At 34.8% G+C, this 22,953-nt stretch overlaps 2 protein-coding genes across 2 annotated transcripts; one reads left to right on the top strand and one right to left on the bottom strand.

The window, feature by feature from the left end:
• Window positions 1-5,372: 5,372 nt before the first annotated feature.
• Window positions 5,373-10,532, bottom strand: LOC129264664 (uncharacterized). Its single transcript, XM_054902580.2, has 5 exons — window positions 10,113-10,532; window positions 9,244-9,637; window positions 8,538-8,921; window positions 7,105-7,265; window positions 5,373-5,996 (listed from the first exon to the last, which is right to left on the bottom strand). The coding sequence occupies exons 2-5, from the start codon at window positions 9,614-9,616 to the stop codon at window positions 5,790-5,792; spliced, it is 1,125 nt and encodes a 374-aa protein (XP_054758555.2). The 5' UTR covers window positions 9,617-9,637; window positions 10,113-10,532; the 3' UTR covers window positions 5,373-5,789.
• Window positions 9,598-19,865, top strand: LOC129264663 (tRNA (adenine(58)-N(1))-methyltransferase, mitochondrial-like). The gene is made up of 8 exons (XM_054902579.2): window positions 9,598-10,855; window positions 13,839-14,679; window positions 15,024-15,126; window positions 15,908-16,098; window positions 16,675-16,766; window positions 17,210-17,403; window positions 18,206-18,277; window positions 19,288-19,865. Exons 2-8 carry the CDS (start codon window positions 13,858-13,860, stop codon window positions 19,341-19,343), a joined length of 1,530 nt encoding a protein of 509 aa, XP_054758554.2. The 5' UTR covers window positions 9,598-10,855; window positions 13,839-13,857; the 3' UTR covers window positions 19,344-19,865.
• The last annotated feature ends 3,088 nt before the right edge of the window (window positions 19,866-22,953 follow it).

The following is a 22,953-nucleotide window of genomic DNA, read 5'->3' on the forward strand; positions in this document are numbered from 1 at the left end:
GACCCCAGACAAGTTACCATTAGATGGCAAAGTTACCATAATTTTATGGAAAGGGGCCGAGGTCCCCCATGCAGGTCCATGTAATTTAAAACGTTCGAATAATTGCTTCTCTTTATTGTTTGACCTTAACACTCTGTATGTATTATAAATTTATTTTATTAAATGATATGGGTTTTTGTTTTCATTTACTCTCTGTGGAATTAGCTTATTTTGTAGCGGATCCATACAAAGAGGGGGAGGGATCGAGTCATTGAAAAGTTGACATGCAAAACAAAATAAATAAGTAAAAAATAAAGTAACAAAACAAAGGAGAAATAAAGGGGTTCCTCTCGAAGGGACCTGCATTCATTTTCACTTCCAAAATTGGGGACACAGTCAAGAGAGGCACAACATACCACAGGGTGCTATTTGTGTACAACTCAACCGATCGAAGGGGTGGAATCCATGTTTATAATCAAAAAGTTTTGAGGGGGCACATGAGGGCATGGGGCAAACTTTCGAATAATTCACATTTGATCCGTTAAAAAATAAAATCCCATTTTGTGAAGAATTTGCCAGTATATAAAAAAATATATATATTTCACCTTTTTTTCTTTCCTTTTCTTGATCATGTAGCCTTTTAAGGAGGCAGTGCCCTCCATCCATAAGCCAAGCAGTGGCAGGATCTATGGCCAAGTATAGTCAACTCATTTATATATTTCAGTAAATCTGGTCAATTTAATGATTAAAAGATTTTTCAAAATATATTTATATATGGGTGTACATTTTATACAAGCCACATTTCCTTGTTTCTTGAGAAGCCTGTAATGCATAATCACAAAAGTTTGTTTTCACCTGACCAATCTTCACTTATCTCATTTTACTTCTATATATATATTTTTTTTCAAACAACTTATTTAGGAGAATGGGAGAAATATGGATAGCTATTACACAAAATAATGGATTTCGGCAGTAGCGTATTCTATATTGAAATAAGATTTGTTTTTTTAGTATAAATCAGATTCCATCATCAATGGGAGGGGAAGACCTAGTTTTAAATTCACTTTCACCCTGATAGCCTGATCAATAGTAGTCTCTCAAATACAGCAACATCCTACAATTAAAGACAAAATCAAAGGGATAAACTGTCGCAATAGCTGATATTCAATCAGTAGTATGAAATGCACTATTTAATGCAATTCGGTAATTCCATCACAATTCAGAATATGTCACTTCAATAAATTAAATCCATTTCATACAAATTATCAATCTGATTCATGATATTACAAATACAAACTTCCAATAATAAATAATATATGTCACATTTCACATGACCATCAAATCTCTCAGAAAAATTAGTATTTTTTGCAATAATAAGCAGATACTTAGTACATTCCTCTCTAATATCTAACAAATATTCAATTACATTGAATTTTCAAACAAAACTTCAAAAAGATACACAATTGATTCACAATCATATTGCAAAAGAAAAAACATGAAAGAATATAGAAAATGTATACTTCTAGTCATGACATTCATTCATTATGAAATCACTGCATTGAAATAAAAAAATTATAAATCACATTTACACCTATAACACACAAAATAATTATTTAAAAAAATCGATCAATCAATCATTATATTTTAAACCCCAAAACGAGGCACTCATATTAATAATTTTGATGATAAAATGAATGCATTTTGGAATGTTAACAGGGTTATGTACTCTTCTTCATTATCAAAATTATAATCAAACATAATATGCTACACAACAAGACATACAAAGTCATTTTGATAACCAGGTGGGTGTTTCATAAAGCTGTTCGTAAGTTAAGAGCGACTTTAAGAACGACTGGTGATCCTTTCTAGTGGTAAATGATATATACATTGGCGATGGTTAAGCGCGTAAGAAAGGTTTACCAGCCGTTCTTAAAGTCGCTCTTAACTTACGAACAGCTTTATGAAACGGCCCCCTGAAATAACAAAATTATGAAATAAACATAATAGTAGACATGTTACAAAACCTGTTCTTAAATTGCTTGATTTTTTTGCCATTCAAAATGAGTATACTAAGCAATATGGACAAACACAACAAATCAAAAATACATTCAAAATGTACTGAAAATTACACACATACAAATAATGATAAATGATCATGAGGAACAAGTTGGTATCTAAGGAGAAAACTAAGCATTTGAGGGATTATATTTTTTTCATTCTACAAGATTGGATTAACTTAGATTCTTACAGGAGTATGTTTATTTTACCCTAATCAATAACAATGCCAAAGACATCATCTACCATATTTATATTGTTCGATCAATCACACCTGATCCTCCAATTTACGAAATGTTCCATATACAGTGGTGCTAAAAAGTTAGTGAAACCCACCAGAAAATGAACATATTAAAGTGTTCATGTTCTGTCATTCTTAGACATTTATTCCTGAATTCAGGTGACAAAATATTACATTCAATAATGTTTGTTTCTCTGGGCTCGCCAAACATTGTATTGTTATTGTCTACATTCAACACTCAGCTTAAGGGAGTGCATTTTCTGGTGGGGTTCACTAACTTTCTAGAACCACTGTAGCTAATTCAAATATGCTTTGTTTCTACATGTACATAATAATTGAACATATATTAAAGTTCATGCTTCTGAGCCCATTATTCAGTTTGCAACTGAACAAATGTAAAGTAATTTTTGTGTCTGCATCAGTTTTCTCTTGTTCAGACAACCAAACTGTCTTAAAGATTTAAACTGTTTATAGACTGGGTAACCCTATTCACATATGTCATCAAAATTTTTAATTTTATACCTGAGATAATGTCATAGAACAAATATACACAACATACATACATAAACAACTTCATGTTTCATGTTTAGGAGTAGACGGCACTCAGCAACTAATGATACTGCCACTAAGACACGTGTCTTTCATAAGCTGTCCATCAACTACATAACCAATTTTAACAGGCCAAGATGGAGGCTTGACCAAAATATTTTCTAATGTGCTTTTGCATGAATAAAAATTCCAGTGTATGAACAACAATATGAATGTAAGAACGGGTGTGTGGGGGTAGAAAATAGATAGGAAGATGGAGAGAGAGAGGTATAGACAGACAAAGAAAAAGAAATAGGAGAGATGGAGAGACAGGGGGTAACAAGAGAGATTGGGGGGGAGGAGACAGAAAAATAGAGAGTATGGAGATAATGGGGATATAGAGAGAAAGAAGACACAGAGAGGTTGGGAGACAAGACAAAGAAAGGTGGAAGGGGAGTAGGAAGGGAGAGAGGGAGAGATAGAGAGAAAGGGAGATGATTAAGAAGGGAGGGAAGGAGGGATAAAAATAAGGAATCAAAATTGTGTGTTTTCCAGAATACAATAACACAGAATACATGGTAATGATGGTATACAAGAAAGGGGAATGAATAAACATGAAATACACTTTTCTGACATAGGCAATAAATGTAATTTGTTTTCCTTACATTACAATGATGTTCACCCTTTTGTTTAAACAAAAAGAAACTACACTGAACATCCTAATCTATATGTTCTCAACAGAAATAAATCTAATCAATTTGATAAAATCAGAAAAGTCTACACATTAAGAAAGGAAAGCATCTGATTGTCTCTTATCCATCATGATTTTTCCGTCACTTGCATAATAACTTTTCACAAATGTTATCAGGCATTGTATTGTTGCCTGATTTTATAATGAGAAATGATGAGAGTAAATATACAGTAAATATTGCATAATTAGTAATAACGACCTGACCCTTCCCCTTTGGCATATGTTACCATATTTTAAACCATGATGTCAGTCAAATTTTGTATGAGACTGATCCCTTTTACTGTGAGCCAAGTAACCTTGATCACGGTGCTCAATAAAACTGTTCATAAAGGCCCTGTCACATCGCTTCTTGCAAGCGGTCCGGGTGAGTTGCAGGTGACTGCCCGCTACTCATCTGCAACAAAGTTTTCAGCAAGTTTGAAACTTTTTTACATGCAAATCAGACTTGCATGCACTTCTACGGTCAACTAGGTGTGAGATACATGCGAGATACTGTCATTGTTGGTGAATGTGGGTAGCATAAATAGTTACCCGCATGTCACAAGCAAGGCTTGCACGGAACGATATGACAGGGTCTTCAGTCACACGTAGCTTTACACAACTTAACGCATGACTGGAGACCTGGGTCCCATTTAAAAAAGACTTGTTATAATAACAAATGGACAGTTTCTATAACAAATTTATTATCAACCAATCAGATTGAAGGATTTCAGTAGCTTTAAACTGTTATTGCAAATTTGATATTATAATAGGTTTTATGAAACAGGTCCCTGTTCTTTGGTGCTTATAATCAGATTCTCAATCATTTTTTGAAATCTGGTCTTTGCAAATTAAAATGCTCATTTTTGTGGAAAATTCAACATTGGTATTTCAAATCTTTATTAGGATTAATTGATACACACTCCCATTAAATGGGAAATTTTGGTATCTCATTTACAAGAAAGGGCAGGGACGGATCCATGACTTTCCAAAGGGGGGGGGCACATATTTCAGAGGAAAATTTGACAAGCAAAAAAAAAAAAAAATGGTCTTCACTTTCAAAGGGGGGGGGGGCACACTTCTGTTTTAATGGCATTTTCACATTACAAATTCTTATTTTGATTCTCAAAAGGGGGGCACGGGCCGGCTGTGCCCCCCCCCCCTGGATCCGCCAGTGAGTAAGGGTCACCAGTCATGTGCAAATTCATGCATTAATTACAAATAGCTATATGAAACTAGTTGTAAGGCAGCCAAATATGACCAAAAAAATGAGATTTTGTGGCATGGAAGCCTCAACAAATGGAGACAATATATAACCTCAACTACATTATTAGAAAAATATAGATTTTTCATTCATTTCAGACATCAACAGAGGCTCAAAGTGCAATTAAACAATGAAAGCAAGCCACTAAATCCAGACCTCACCAATCCAACACACCAGTGTTGTAATGCAAAAAAGTAGTACTTTAAAGTCATAAAGGCATCGACCCTATCAAACTTTGATATGCATCCTATGCATAATAACTGTATGTTTTAATGTTGCAGAAAATATGTTATGTGACTATTGTTTGACAACTATGCAAGGAGGGGGACCTAATCCCACAAAGGTTTGGAGGTGAACCATTGTATGTTAACAATGGTTCAATTTCTCTTATCAGACTAAATCTTCTGTACGATAGGGGGGTGCTTCACAAAGATTTAATTATGATTAAAAATCACAATTATATAAGAGCATATAACCAAATTGGCCAGGTGGGTGTTTCATAAAGCTGTTCGTAAGTTAAGAGCGACTTTAAGAACGACTGGTGATAATTTCTTTTGGTAAATGGTATATTCTTTGGCGATGGTTTACCGCGTAAGAAAGGTTCACCAGTCGTTCTTATAGTCGCTCTTAACTTACGAACAGCTTCATGAAACGGCCCCCAGATCACATAAACAGGCTCTATTGTATTATTAATCTATGAGAATTGCACTTTGGCACTTAGACATGACATTCAGTTGGACTCTACTCTTGGTGAAATACCCCCCAGGATTTTCAGGCACAATTGTCAATGCAGAATTAAATAAATTCAGCATGTCGGTGCAAGATCGCCCTTAACAAAACATTTCCACGCACCACATCAGTGCAGAAAATCCCTAATGCAATGCACTTCAATATGCATACTGGCTGCTTAGGGCCTTTTCCGCGTGCGAAGTGTGGTATTAAAGGCGTTCTTGCACCGACACAATGAATCAGTGATTCACCTTCACTTAGTGTTAAGGAAATGGAGGAGGTACGGTGGTGGTGACATTGTTACACCAAGGATCAGGTTTACAGAACGGATCCAGGCAGAAGGTTGGGAATGAGCAGCAGGTGCAGATAGCATCGTGGACCAGACACGTCTCCGTTGCTAGGAAACAACATCCTCTGTAGTCTCCACAGCATCCCCAGTCAGACCCAAAGATGAACCAGCCATCGGTGTACTGCAGTATGGGATGGGCATTCAAAAAATAGAAGTTTTATTTACCTATTGCATGATCATTTTTGTTATTTTAGTGAGTTAAGTGACAATTCACTACAAATATGTGAGTCGTCCATGGAGTACAAGCCAATAATGCAAAATTAATATTTCAGGTTATAGAACTGTTATTTTGTAATTTAAAGGGATGGTCCGCGCTGAAAGTATGTATAGCTTAATAAATAGAGTAGAATTCACTGACCAAAATGCAGAAAATTTCATCAAAATCTGATAACAAATAACAAAGTTTTCGAATTTTAAAGTTTAGCAATATTTTGTGAAACAGCCGTCATGAATATTCATTAGGTGGGCTGATGATGTCACATCTCCACTTGTTCTTTTGTATTTTATTATATGAAATTAAGTTTATTCAAATTTTTTCCTCCAAGAACTAGAAAAATTGGATTGACAACTGATTTAGTGCATTAGATATTTATTGCTGCAACTTATTTCATTATAAGGGAGACATATTATTCACACAAGTATGAAATAATGAAAAAATTATGATTTTATGTAATAACATAAGAAGACGGAAAGTGGAGATGTGACATCATCAGCCCACCTAATGAATATTCATGACGACTGTTTTCACAAAATATTGCTAAATTTTAAACTTTAATAACTTTATTATTTGTTATCCGATTTTGATGGAATTTTCGGCATTTTGCTCAGTGAATTCTACTCTATGTATTAAGATATAAATATTTTCAGCCCGGACCATCCCTTTAAGTAACTTGAGTGATAGGTTACTCAGAATAAAACAAGTAGAAATATTGATTGATTCTCTTACATGTAGTTCAAACCATTCTTCTCTTGTTTTCCACTTAAAATATTTTGAAAACTAAAAATAAAATTGATAAGATATATATATTTTCTTCATTTTAACTAAATAGTGTTGCCAGAACATGCTGATTAGAGAAGTGACTGTAGGGGCAAGTCATTGACAAAACACCCTAAAATATTTAATCTGCTTAAAGTTCCAGCATACTATAAACCATATCAATTCTGTTTCTACAACGAATCTGGCAGAAAAATATGTAACAATCAATAGTTTCAAAACAAAATTTACTCACTATCCATGATTTGCACCCTGGTTCAAAACAGCTGATGTTGCCGCATGCAATCAACCTTGCTACTTCCTCAGCCAACTTGGAGTTGTTTCCAAGACCCAAGACATCCTCAACAAGCTCTATGGTTTCCTCAAGATCAAGGCCATCCTCACCAAGCAAGTGGGCTAAGGCCATAAATTGATGGGAACAATACAGAAAAAATAATGATTTATTATCATATTTCAATTGAATCAAGGTTGTATCATATTAACAGTTTTTAAACATAAACAAAATAAAGTGCCATATAATCTTGCCTATTATGATCAAATTTATGTAAAATATTAATGCACAGTTATAACACTAGAAATCCTGAAAATCACTATGGTGTAGAATGTAAAAATACAGCAAATTCCTTTTTTTTTTAATTAAAAAGAACTTTTATTTGGAATTCTCTTCCCAGTAACATAACAGATTTCATATCTAAATTCCTTTAAATCTAAGCTTACAAACTTTCTTTTCATACATTCAACATCTTAATTTGATTCATCCCATCATATTTCTGTTTATTTAATCAGTACAAGTCTTTATTTTATATTTTACTGTAAGGATTGCCTCGACAGAACCTTTGCTTTGTTTTTTTGCAGTTTCCCATTTCATGTTCATTTTTATGCATGTACTGTAAATAGCTTTTGTAAAATCTTAGCTTTCTTATCTTACTTGCATCTTACTATTTATCTTTGTTTATTTTTTCTTTACTTTTTGTGTGTTTTTATTGTTTTTTAAACATTATCAATGTATTTTAATGGACTTGAATAAATCAATAAATGAAACAAATGATACACACAAAAAGATTAACAGAGATCTCCATACATGTGAGCAAATAGATATTTGAGGAACAACTTTTTTTTCTTGGTGTCAAAGATTTTCAAACCCCATAAAAGTGTGATCATCTAGGGTTTGGGGTAAGGAATCATCGACATGAATTCACAAAAGACAAGAGATTGTAGCATTCATTTAACCCATTTTAAGTTTCTTATGTGCATTAAAATAGATGTAATATTAAGCTTCTATTTACAATTGGATCAGACTCAATGTGCCCACATGTGTGTTTAACTTTGAATTTACATTGTGAATTCAAGCCATTGGGTTTAATATGCAGGGAATTAAAAGATATATTTTTTTCTCTCTTAATACGCTTAATAAGCCAGATAACATATATCTTTTCAATGCATTTAAAGAATATGAATAAAGTTGATGTAACATTGAATAAAAAAATTACAAAGAGATGCCAGTGATTTTGCTCTCTGATTTTTTTTAAACATAGGCCTTCATGTTCACATGAAGTCCCTTCCCAATGCTGAGTTATGCAATGTTGTTTATTTGCAGATTTGGAAAAATCAAACCCAAAATGTAAACATATAAATGCAATCTGAATGGAGACTTCTCATTAGACATACCTAGATACCAGTGAATTTTCTTTACACATTCCACATCTTTGCAATCCAAGATTTTTGATGACAGGACCTTCTTCGCATGGTGGCTGTACTCCTGCTGACATGCAAACAACCCCTGAAAGTCGTAAGCCTGGTGAGCCGGACAAGCTTCCTCTGATGACACTCCCTTTGACAGACGAAGAGCTGTTCTGGCAATGGAGCCGTGGTAGATAAATGCTGCCCTCGCTTGGTTGAACTTGTTCTGCACATCAGAGATTGGAACCAGATACCCAATCATTGCATCATAAAGTTTGACAAGGTCAGAGAGGGCAAGTCCTGTAGATGTTGATAATGCCTGAGAGGCCAAAACCATGTCCTTGGCTGCCGATGTAATCTTTGCTTTCATATCTTGAACAAATAAAATCAAAACAAAACAACTCTGATAATATTCCAATGCAGTAATAGCTAGGTCAAAGTCCTGAACTTGATTTCATAAGTACTTTAGTCAAGGAAAACAAAAGCAAACACATCTACCAAATGAAATGTTTGTTTCACAAAAATCTGGGGGTTACAAAATAATACATTTTCACAATGCAGTTTCTTTTAAATCCAAAATTATTTTCAATAGATATGACCTCTCTTTCATCTTGAATTTTTTTAATAATAAATCAAGATACATGTATTTGTTCATGGTACAAAAGAGTTACAGTGCATGGGCTCTTGTAATCACCTGGAATTTTTCTCTGGTACAGAAATTTCTTTGGAATCTCCAGTTTTGACAGAACGAATGGCTGTCCATTCTTTCCCATTCTATCTTCTAGATCAACCACTGAGATGATGGAAACAACATTCCCTGCTGTTTCCTCTCTAGCTTTCCACAACGTTGATAGTACTTTGGGTTCTTCATCTTGGATGTCAGAACTGATGTTGAAGAGCAAACCTTCTGATTTGAAAATCGCTCCAATGCCTTCTGGAGAGTTGATAGTAAAGGATTGAAGCTCAACTTTCTTTCCCTTCTCCTCCTTGGAGATGAACTCTTTGGCGGATGCCACTACCACCAGCAGCACAATGGCAGTCTGAAGATGATTGATGTATTTTAGCATGTCTGATGGATGGTTTGAAGTCTGTGAGAGACAGATAATTGCATGATTGGATATTTGATATAAAAATGCCAAAATGAAAATAAATACTTTTTTACTGAAATGATTACCAGCAGCTAGTATCATCACAAGGAAATATAGACTCTATCCTCCATTAACATATTCACATTCCATTTCTTTAACCTTACGCCAACAGATATTTCATAAAATCAGGACAATTAATACTTTGACTTGGTCTTGGTTTACTTAAGTTTAAACCAAGTCAAATAATTTTCATAACAATTTCCATAATTAGATTTAGAACTCTACTGTTTGTTCTACTTGTTTTAGGCCTAATTATCAATTTTTGGGATTTATATTTATTAAATTATTTACTAGTACTACTACGGTATATTTTTCTGTTTCAAAAGTCATGGATCTGAACTTCCTGAACTTGGAATGGATTACATCTACAGACAGACAGAGGTACACATGCACAGACAACATGGACAAGGCTCACCTTGTGCTGACTTCTGTCACTCAGTCTCAGAGAGATCGAGTAAAAGCTAGTAACGAAAGGAAGCAAGGGGATGGTTGCTGGTTGCCCCGCCCGGGTCGACCACGGCAGGCGCGGTAAGACTGAACGCCCTCGGCCCTGTGTCGACTGTAGTGTAGGCTGTAGCTGTCAGTCTTGTTATGACTTGTTATCTTCTTCACGCCAATTGTATCCCGTCCACCAAGAGCCCAAAACGATAAAAAAGACGTGCCACTTGTTGGAGTAAAACTATGGAAACTATTAAGGTTTTTAATTAAAACGTACTACTATTACGGTACTACTAGACTTGTGAGTAGTGGTATACTTCACGGAAATCTCGGCCCGGGACTCTTGAGCTTGCACTTGCTTGATTACGCAGAGCGCGCGCTGTACACAGTGCAGTGCACATGCACAGTGGCCAATACCAAAGATACCGTCGAGTCATCATGTGATCACATAACTATATCATCACGTGATCGCCCATGTGTTGCGCGTAAATTAATTACGGACTCGACTGGAGGAAATCAACAGAAGAAGAAGAAGAAGAAGGTTACCGTAAATTACCTTCATTCATCGTGATCGCAAACAACGTCCATGTGAAATGAAGTTTGTCAAAATGAACGTCTAACTTTTAGATCAAAGTCTAGGAAATCAACAGACTGCCCAGACCAAGCTGGTGAATGATTGAACAGAAGACCGATGATTTAAAAAAATCAAACCGTGAACAGGTAAGCCAAGGCAGCCCAAGCCCACTCACAGTCACACTAATACGATTACGAGGTGAGCCAAGCCAAGGGCAAGGCTTATTATATTTATAATATTAAATGCCAGTGGCAGTGGCACTCATTCAATGAACAAGGTTATCATATAACTGCCAGTGGCAGTGTGTGTAGGCTGTAGCCAGGAGGCTTCTAGAGAGTAAAAATCATTTACTAAACATGCTAAAAAGTAAAAGTAACGTATGCTTACTCTCAATGAAACCACGTATTCCTTCCCATTTATCTGCGTGTACCGCCAAAAAACCTGAAAATTTCGCCCCCGAGATTTCTACTTTCCTTCTAAAAGATCTAGCCCTAAATCATGTACATGGGATAAAACTTCATTTCCGACATTTCTACGCTCTCGGTTTTATTTTTAAACAAGAATTCATCAAAAAAATGAGAAAAATATTGTGAAAAGACGGAAGAGACTTGCCCGATGTTTACGCCGCCATCTTGTTTCCTATTATACTTCCCCAACGTTACGGATGCGTGCGTTTAGAAGGAAAGTAGAAATCTTGGGGGCGAAAGTTTCAGGTTTTTTGGCGGTACATGCAGATGAATAGGAAGGAATACCTGGCTTCATTGAGAGTAAGCATACGTTAGTAAATTATTTTTACTCTCTAGAAGCCTCCCGGCTAAGTGTGTGTGGTAGACAGCTGGCAGCCGTCCGTTTCGAGGAGTTTTTTAACATTTTTTTTTTCTCCTCGTGGAGCCAACAGAGTTCAGGGGAACAGCCAACATAACAGAGACCCTAGCTTTGTTTTGGTCTATATGTGTGGGCACTCAAAATAAAATTGTATTTTGATGGGGGTGTGCCTGGCCAGGAGGCTTTCTAGAGACTCTTCATCAAGATCTGAAAAAATCATACAGTTTAATGAAGTGGTTGATGAGATAGAAATATCTTGCTGTCTCTCCATAGTACAACTACCTGCAGTAGCTATGCTAGTATTAAGTACAGCCACAGTCATGCTGCGCTGGCCTGCTCTCCTTGTTTAGGGCATGTGTATAAAGATAGTCTGATAGACTAGATGGCATATTTAGTTACTCGACTTTTAATGAAGGTACAAAATATAAGTTGGAGACTGGAGAGATCACAAATCAAAAGATGAAATTTATGGAGATCTTCCACCTATCTCCACCAAGGTAAATTAGTAAACGTATGAGATTTGCTGGTCACTGTTTTCGTAGTGAAAAGGAAGTTATGTCTGATGTCCATTTGTTGTGCCTCCCTCTTAAAACATGAGGACGGAGACCTTTTTTTCCATCAGATAATGCAAAGTTATTTCCTTTGTTCCAAGTTTCTCAGCAGACCCTTTGAATGTTTTATTGTGACTTATTCCAAAATAAATGTACAAAACCCTGGAATTCCATTCAATTGCAGAACATATCATGTGTTACATACATTTAGCTTGGAACTGCAATCATTCTAATTGAAAGGTGGGGCAATCTATTTTTCTAAGGGCAATCCCAACTTTCCAGACTAAAGGTGAATGAATAACTCACCATTGGAACAATTCCTCTCCCAGGACAATGACAAAATCAGTTTGCATAGAACCTTCCAGGGGTGGTTAAAACAGTTCATAGCAAGACAAGTCTGTCCAAATCAATCTTTATTGTTGATTAAAGATGTTGCTTAACTAGGGAATTCCAGTTAAGTCAATTTGAATATGTACATGTATGTATTTTTCCGGGGTCCTTACTCCTTATTATAGTTGCCCCAGAATACTTCAAAGACATGTTTATGGTACCAGACTTTACAATAAAAAATGGACAGGCATGCATCTGGTAAATTTGCCATGCGTCCGGTAATTTCTTATGCATGGCGAATTTACCGGATGATGCATGGCTAGCCATGCATCGTAATAATTATGCATCCATGGCTGTTAAAAAAAATTGAATTTTAGCCAAAAAATTCCACCATTCTATAAATAAATGATACACAGGTTTGTTCTTGCAACAGTAAGACTAGTGAGCATGCGGTAACTATGGAAACTAGTCTAAAGCCACTCGGCTGTGCCTTGTGGGTTTAACAGTTCCATAGTTATCTTATGCTCACAAAACCTACTGATGCCATCTCATCTGTGCATCATTTGTATACAATACCTGCACAATTGACATTCCTTTTATAACAATCAGGGCACCATAAGCACAGTATGTCTTTGGCATCGTTGAATAATTCTTATTACTATTGACATCACCAGTCATCAATATGACATATTTTGCCATTATGTTATTAATAATTAAATTGCTCTGAAAAGCTGACATTGCCTAAACATTTGTTGTCATTGGAGTTGATGACAAGAACTGAATAAGTGGCTAAATATCTGTCAGTAATTATTTACTGGATTGATAAGTTGGGAGTTTATCTGTGATCTTTTCCTATACCAGTTTATTTCACAGAAATTCTTAAGAAGTTTTCAATTCAATGCCTCTAAATGCCTCTCTTTACAAACCAGGTGAAAAATTTGCTACTTAACATTTAGGTGCAAATATTCAAATGTTTATTTATATACAGGGATGTGCTGCTGGAATGGGTCGCTTTTTTTTAAGAAATCTTTAAACATGGGGTATAGTTTTATGCTGGAAAATCCCTAAACATGCCCCCAATTTTGAGTGATAACCTTTTTTTTTTTTTTTCTTTTTTTTTGCTTGTCAAATTTTAATAGATTACTAATAATGGGTACCTTTTTAGCCAAAATGACCCGTAAATATGGGTATGGGTTTTGAAACTTCAGCCGCACACCCCCGTCCAAACCAAATCTAAGTACCCCCCCTCCCCCCCTTCCCGGGATGGATACTGCATCATTATGCAGGATTAATCCATTTCTCTAGAAAATTAGGAATAGTCACATACAGTATGTATGTTTTTTTTAATTCTGATCATAACATCCTTGGAAATCCTTCACATCAGTTTAGATGTGACATCTTGATCTTGTTTCCCATATCACAGATGAACAATATAACCGACGATGCTGTCAAGAAATCGTTTGATGTGTCTCCTACATCAAACTCTCCACCATGGAAGGCTTCAGGATGTTTACGGTACCAGTAGAGGAAAATCATTTCAAAGAATCTGTACCTGCCCTTATGACAGCTCTTCATTTCAAAGACTACAAAATTTGGGCATGAAATCAAGACATTTCCATTTGACTGCTTGTAGAAAAGGTACAGATGGTTACAGTTCTACAGGTAAGGTGGATTCAACTCTGAGTGATGGCTCTGAAACAAAAGAGAGTTATCTTGAAGCAAGCAGAAAAGGTGTTCTGAAGGGCAGACGGACACTCTCCCCAATGGAAAGAATTGGTGGTATGATAATGAATAACCCTGAAACTGAGGAAAGAACTAAAAATCAGAATACTACTAGTGACTCCAAAACTTCTGGTATCAGGGATTCCAAAGATGTCATCAATGCCGATGAAATAAAGTCAGCTCAGGTATGTGACTCCAGTCATGTGCAAAGATTTAGAACATCGGTAGATGGTGAAACTTCTGTGAAAGTGAGTGACTTTGATAAAGCCCAGCACCAGGGGCCTCCTCTCGTAGATGGAGAATACATCATTATCACCAGAGAGAACTTGAAGAGGCAGGAGAAACTTGTTCGCCTGATCAAGCTTGATGCTTCCCAGGACTTCAAGTGCAAGTTTGGTAACCTACGGCATGCAGATATCGTCGGACATCAGAGTGGCAGTGTCTTTGTGACTGATATTGGCATTGAGCTTCTGATTAGGCGACCAAGTCTGGATGAATATGTGCTCTACATGAAGAGGCATCCAACCATTGCATACCCAAAGGTAATGACACAAGGATTGATTGCTTTGAGCATATGAACAATAACCTTGGGAATATTCTGCTATTCTAATTTTTTTCAATGGTGAATGTTCGATATTTTTGTATTGACAACTGGTTTGTATATATTTTTAGGGTGATTACCCTGTATTGATATTCACACTGCAGAAATCTTCAACTTAAGTACCCCCACCCCCTCCTGAAAACTACATTGTAAAAACCCCTTACGACTATAGGAATTTGGGAGAGATAAGGGGCTCACTGCATACTCCCTGATTATCAATTTTCTACCAGTGATACACTGCCAATATTATCTATATTGCTGATTTTTTTGTTTTGCTTGACATAGGATTGTTGTACAATGCTAATGATGATAGATGCTTATCCTGGTGATGTGGTCTTAGAAGCGGGTTCAGGGTCTGGAGCTATGACGTTGTTCCTTTCTAGAGCAGGTAGGAACAATTAGTGATGATAAGACTAATGATCATATCATTGATAGTGATAATTATGAATAATCCTGATGATGACAATGATAATGATAAAATAATGATAATAATAAATCATAATATTGATAATAATTGTATTTAGCTTGGTAGAAATAGCAACAAGTAATGTATACAACTGGATCCAAAATATAATTGTTCATTTATTGCTGACAGGTAAAAGAAATACTTCACTATTAGGTTCCAGGGAAGAAAAAAAAATCACAATTCAAATTACTTAGTAAACAGGTATATATTTTCATAGACCAAAAGCTTCCATCTGTTGCTTGTTCCAATGGACTACACCTGGCTTGTTCCACTGGCTCCGGAGAAATTTTATAAAGTTAAAAAAAAATTAAAAATTTCCTCCAAACAGATGGATTTCAGCTGTCTAAAAAAAAATTAAGAATAATTGCTATATGTTCCAGTTTCTTCGTTCTCATTTCTTAGAAGGCAAGCTTTTGTCTACACCTTCCATTTCTGTGAAAGTTTAAGCCAACTGATCAGTCACACATTTGCCTGGTGCCACCTGCAATCTTGCAATGAGTTGGTAGAAGCTTGAACATTTTCCAACCAGTAAATTATGTCTGTATTACTCACCATTTATCTTTTCTTTTTCTTTTTTTACAATTCTTTGAAGTTCTACAAGGCTAGCTTGAACAATTTATTATTTAATAATCCCCAACCAATGAGAGATTTCTGAATTAATTGCTTTTTGTTTAAATATTTCTTTTTGAATTCTTTATTGCAGTTGGACACAATGGCCAAGTTCTTTCCTTTGACAGAGAACGGAACCATCAGGTCAGAGCGGAGAAGAACCTCAGCCTGTGGCAGAAATCCTATGACATCAGCCATGAAGTCAAGTGGCCCCAGAATGTCTTATTTTACTCCTGTAGATTGCAGGACTGTGGACAATATATCAAAGATACTCAAGTGGATGGGGTATGATGATTCTTTGTGCATGGTATATCCTTTAACCCTCTCCCCTTCCCCTCCCTCTTCCCTCCCCCATCCCTCTCCCTCTTCCCCTGGGAAAAAAATTGAATGAGTGAAAAATCTGTATTAGATAACAATATTCCTGACACGACAAAGACAAATTTTTCTTAGTACACATAGATCTTAACATTCCAAATATTCATGTATATCTGGTCATAGTGACCATTTCATTCTGGGTTTCAACTATTACACCCTTACATCATGGTTTCCAAAGGGGCAGGGTTATTTCTTGATTCCATGGTTTGGCAGAAGTTGCCCTGATGGAAAGCCGGCACATTCAAGACAAACTTAAACCTATAAAACCTCAAACATAATTGTGAATAATCCCGATCCTGATACAAATAAAATACCCTCTAACAATCTTAATCCTAAAAAATATATTTTGTATGTTCATATGATATGTTAGGCCATTTGAGAAGTAATTTATTGTAATTGATAATTGCAAGAAATCTGAATGTTTATGTGTAGTAGAATGTTGTTAATGCACCAGTATGATATTCAATATATTCATTTTCAATACAGGCAATTATTGATATGGAGGAACCTTCCAGAGTGATGTCTACTATGTCTCAAAGACTTAAACCAGGGAAGGCAATGGCTGTGTATGTGGCAAAGTAAGTTGCTCTTGAAAACCTTATCCAACTCTATTTTCCCCTTAACACAACTTCATTCTTCGAAACTGAAAATGCAGATCAGTTGCCTTTCTAAAGCCATGGTTATTACATGTATGCGGCATGGTGATACAGCATTTGAGACTTCTGATAAAGCATCGTTAGTTGCTGTATTTAATAATTCTAATCTATATTTTGCCATGAATAAATGAAAAAAATACCGATTTGTGTATTGCTTCCATAGTATTTATATTGGCCTTTTCTGTGACTCCAGCTATATGAATCTATTCTAGGTCACTATCAAGGTCACTCCATATTTTATCATTGGATTCAGCCGTCAAAGGAACATCCTACCAGTGTATTTTCAGTAGTTCTTTTTTCATGATTTTAATGTATAAAATTAATGTTTTGTTGTTTTACATCCATTATTTCTCTTTCAAATTCAGTCTGACCATGGTGATTGAGATAGCTGAAGCCATTCGCATAGAAAGACTCCCCCTTTTCATCGAGACTACCATAGAAGTCACCCACAAGGAATGGGTTGTAAACCCAGCCAGGCGGTATGGAGGGATTGTTCTGCAAGACCCAAAGGCATCCGACGAACAGGAGTTTGAGAATGAGGTGGTAGGAAAAAGCAAAGGTAAATAGCTTGCAGCTGGTATTGCATTGTGGGTGAATTCCATTGTCACGGGATGATGTAGTGATTATCTACATGGATGGTTGACCCAATATCTTCTGAATGTTCCTCTTGAATGTAACAATGTTACATTTTCTTCATCCTTTTCTGGTGGTTGTTCATAAAGATTGAATTAAAGTCTTGCTTACGCATCAACACACTTGATTTTAAGAATTAATATCAACAAATGCGCTATAGCATGCTAGCATGCATCCCCTGACCAATGTGGCAGTGCATTATATGCCACTCACAACTGAGAATTGAAGTGTGATTTGCAAACAAACGTAACTCTTTGACAAAATGTGGAGTGATGACATTCATAAAGTAGATTTAAATACCTACGAATGGATACAGTTAATATTCCAATAAAATTCACTATTTTATTCATAGAACAGAATCACCGACTTCTCAATGGCACATTCGGACAGGTCTTAAACTAGATTTATTGTGCTTGAGTTTATGAATTGAATCATTTTATCAATTAAAAAAAAAAACTCATCAAAGACCATTGAACACATTTTTTCTTTAATAATATTGTACTTGCTTATATAGGACCAAACTTGCATTTTATCACAAGTCTTTACAATATCTACAATAGTATAATTATCCTGGCCTATCATGTGTTCATTGTTACACCGTTTCAATTGGCCTAAATCGTTATTAATGTTGTATTATAGGGCTTTACTTTAAAGACATGTAAAAGTTATTTGTTAAATAAGGATTTGTGAAGAATAAACTTTCAACTTTGAACTTTAAACCCCTTCAGGAGTGCGATACATTGCCGATGAAATACCCAAATATCTTGCAAGACCACATCATATTCAACCTTCTCATACAGGTAAGATGATTCTGTCCATAGAAGAAGGCTTGTTCAGATATGGCATTGCCAACCCCCCCCCCCCCCCCAGAAAAAAAAATACAAATGTAGACTTTATATATGGTGCAACAAAATGCCCAAATACATGTATGTTAAGAACATGCTTCAACTTTTTTTGGTCAAAATTTTGTGCAAACATATTACGCATTTTAGATGTGTGAATATCATCATCTCTTAACAGCCAGGCACATTAAAACAGATATGTCTCCCTTGGCAGCTTTGCAGGGGTATCATTTTATTTGTGTTTGGGGGGAGGGAGGGGGGTCCTCACATCTTAATTGTACACCGAAATGTTAGTTGCCTCATATCTGAACAGAGCAGAGAATGCTTTTGTTGTATCCCTGAAGTGGTTTTGATTCTCTTTCTCTTTATACTTGCTATCTGCTAGTGGATGACAAATTTTTATGTCTTTAATGTGGACCAATAAATGAACCCCCCCTCTCTCTCTGGTTGTTTGCTTAAAAATGCATCAACTTTTTTTAGTAATAAATGAACCCCCCCTCTCTCTCTGGTTGTTTGCTTAAAAATGCATCAACTTTTTTTAGTAAACATCAGGCATAAAATGATGGTCCTGTTCCATAAAACATCAAATTGGTTTGCAAACTTATTATAGAATTTGCTTTTATTTCTAGCATCTATTAAATAGTTACCAGGATTTATGAAAGCCAACCTTGTTCGCAATAGTTTTTTTGTCTACTTGAATGTAATTGAAAATATCCATTGAGCTTTAACACAAAACAAAATGTCTTTGACATATTTTGGCATTTAAGAATATTAACTACCAAAGGGGTAAGTTACATTTAATGAGTGTGCCTTCAGAATGTAGCTAAGAAAAGTAGGAAGGGCAAATGAATATTTCAGAGTACCTGACTGTCCGACTCCCTTGCTATTATTTTTTTTAACAATCATTTCTTTCAATGAAAACTAACTTAGCTTTCTGTTCTTGCTTTATTATTTTTCTCTCACTGCAGCATTCTTGGTAAAAATTAGGAAAACAAGGAAATCATCGTCAACATTTAAGGTTTGAAACTAAAAATGGACAATTAATAACACAAGTTAGCTTTATCGTTGTTTAAGTTTCTGCTATAAATCTATTTTTAATCTTTGATAAATAAACGTACAAATATTTCAAAAATTCACAAAGTTTAATAAAATAAATTTAGCACAAAATCATTTTGACAAATATATACAACAACGATATTGAAATTAAATTTTGTCAGTTTGATAACTTATTTGTGTGCAGAAAAACATTTCAATAAATAAACCATATTCTAATTACATGTACTAACAATGAGAAAGAAATCAATTTCTGGATTATATAGAGCGATAATTTGAGGAGATTAATAAAAGGTTTTAAAGTCTTTTCCAAATATTAGTTACAGTCAAGCATTTTCATTGTGACCTGCAACCAAGTTTATTTTTCATCCATCAATTTAAAAAGTGGTACATTGTACTCTATGAACAGAATATGTAGTTGAATTCTCTACTTACATGTAGGTGGTAATTGTGAAATTCAAGTGAAAATTAATAAATTGCTGATTTTAAATAAGTATTTCAGTCTGGGTTTCTTTTCTGCGTTTTTTAATATTTTTAAACAAGTCGCATCTTAAAAATCTAAAAATTTTAGGAAAACAGGAGATGAATATTAGATTGGTGAGATTATTAATGAGATCACAACGTTATAATCAGTTATGTTGAGGAGGGATGCACTGTACTAGTGTGCATTGAGACTACAGGGATGTGCTGCTAAGCAGTGTGATTTTTTTAAGAAGGATCCATAGACATGGGGTCCCCTTTTCATTTGGTCATTGCATCATATTGCAGCTGGAAATGTCATATTCAAAGTTTGAAATCCGTAGACATGCGTCCATTTTTCGCAAAAAAAAAACCTTTGACATGGTTGCCTGTCAACATCAAAAGGACCATTGGATGTGGGTATTTGCTTGGATTTCTCAGTCGCAAATGCATGTCCAATCAAAGTGCCCACCCCCTTCAAATATGAGCTCCTCAAAATTAATGAATTGCAATATCTGTATTGGAATGACAGAATATCTGTTCTTCCAACACGCAAGTTAATTTAGAGGGACCTAGAAAAGGCTGACTTTGCCATTGAACTTATTAAAACATATATTGCATTTTAATTTGCAGTGACATTATACCCCCAAAAGACTGGGTTTTCCCCCTTTTTTTAAAGCCTGCAATTTAGACCAAATTGCTCAAAATTGTTATTTAATGTTCAAATCCAATATACATAGGTATTCAGTCAATATTCATAAAATGTGTTATTTTTGCTATTGGTGATCAAAATCAATTTTAGAATTAATAAATAGATAACATTTTAGGTGATGTTGTGTGCTAATTTTCGCCATTACCATCTGGTCCAAATGACCCTTTTTTAATCTCATCATACTTCTAAAGGTCCAGTGCTCAAATGTACTACATAATAAATACAATAGTTAACTTTATTTCAAATAACCTTTTCTTTTATCAAACCAATATCATAACTCATGCATTTTCAAAAGTTTTGGATATCAGTGTTTTGAAAACCTCTGCTGTGAATAAATTGATATCAAACATCATTGTAGATACAGCAACACCACATAACCATTTCTGTTTACCTTATTCATTGATGAATACGATATAGACATTTTAATATTAAATAAATAAATATTTCAATAGAATCATGAAATAAGATATTAATATATTACTCCTGAAGTTATACTCTATATATTAGAACAATTTTGTACAATATATACTTCATATAAATAAACTATGGTTTCATTTACAATATGCTCAATTATTTATACACTAAGGATATAGCAGCAGAATAAATATGATCTACTAAGTACAGAAATAAACTTTGTCTATAAAGAGTTGGGTCGAATGAACAGATGTAATTTGACAAGCAAAAATAGAAAATTATTCTCCAAAATCAAAATTAAATAAGAAAATTCACTAAAATTTTGCCTAAGGCTGTTTCACAATTAAGGTATGTAAGTGCCGTGAGCTTAATAGGGAAGTTTCCCCTGACAATAGAATGGTTTTAACAATAGTAGAAAAATTAAAGATATTTGTGAAGGTTTGATGAAAATTTATGAATAAAAGAATTAAGAAGTTTTTCATTTGTGACATCATATGCGAGCAGCTCTCCCATATATCACATAATATGAATTCAATAAATTCCAATTTTTAAAAGGAACATGATGAAAACAAGTATATTTTCTTTTAGAAGGGGGTCATGAAATGATGCGTATTATATATTCCCCGCACAAATAAAATCACTTCCAACTTTTTGTAATTTATATCACACAATATATGGAGGAGCTGCTGGTCTATTCAAAATTTTGGTATTTAATAAATCTTGTTATTCTTTGACGGATTTTCATCAAACCACCAATATTTTTCATTTTTTACCCTTCATTAAACCCAAACTAACATCTTGGTGAACTTCCTTTAAAGAAATTCAACGGGCCAAATTGTAGCCTCTATCTGATTTTCATTTTCAAAACTGGATTTGAAAAATTTAACAGGTTTTTTGAAAATTCCTATTGTATCACAACGTATTCTAAATAATGACAATCTTTCACATTCCATGTAGAAACATTTTGACTGAAGTTATGACATCGCTTGCTTTGTAATATGTCCCAACCCATTTTAAGAATAATGTAGTTACTAAAGCAATTCAAAACTTAAAGATGCAATTTTCAGTTGAGCTCGTTTCTCTATCTGTTCAACTTGACTTGTCTGAATGGACATTTGAATAACGTACCTGAGGGTATCAATAAATAAATTACATATATTTTCTATTCATATCTTTTCTAGTTTACAAAACACATTTTGTTGTCAAAAAATATTTGACAATAGTCTAAAGAGAAGTGTGACTTCAGACACGTTACTCTATTTTGACATAAACTACATTCAAGTACACTGGTGTATAGATGGACAGGGGACGGCCATGGACCCCCAAAATTTTCACAAGCAAGAAAAAAGGAAGGAAACGAAAAAAGAGGGAAAGGGGTGTCAGAATATTATAATTATACAGTGCGTCCCAGAAAAAACGAAACCGAGATTTATCGATGATTTATCATAACTTAATCACAAATACAGTAGACAAATGACCTACCATTTTAAAGCTTAGAATCTCCTCTTTCATCTGAAATTACTTAGTTTATTTCTCTTTAATGCATGAGTGAGCAAGAGCAATTTGAAAAGGGGATACCAAAAAGTCACTTGGCGGGCCGTATCTGGGTTTTCAAAAGAAAACCACATTTTTAAAAAGTTCAATATCTGCTCTTTAATTTGATACCTCAATTACAGAAAATGGTCAAGAAATAACAAAGTTCTGGTTATTTGAAATAAGGCTTGAATTTCAATAATTTCATAAAATGAAGAGGTTTTACAGGCAAGCGTCTAAACTCGACACTCCGTTTTGTTGACGATCAACCATGCATTAAGTCTTTTGTTACCGTGCGATAGCTTCTGTGGGAAACCGGTGAAAACACGTTTATTTAATGAAATTATGGAAAAACAAGCATTGTTTTGAGGGATCATAACTTTTTTACTTCTTGACCGTTTTCTGTGATTAAGGTATCAAAGAAAAGAGCAGATATTGAACTTTTTAGTCATGTGATTTTCTT

The sequence above is a fragment of the Lytechinus pictus genome, chromosome 7 (assembly GCF_037042905.1).
Source record: "Lytechinus pictus isolate F3 Inbred chromosome 7, Lp3.0, whole genome shotgun sequence".
Classification (NCBI taxonomy): domain Eukaryota; kingdom Metazoa; phylum Echinodermata; class Echinoidea; order Temnopleuroida; family Toxopneustidae; genus Lytechinus; species Lytechinus pictus.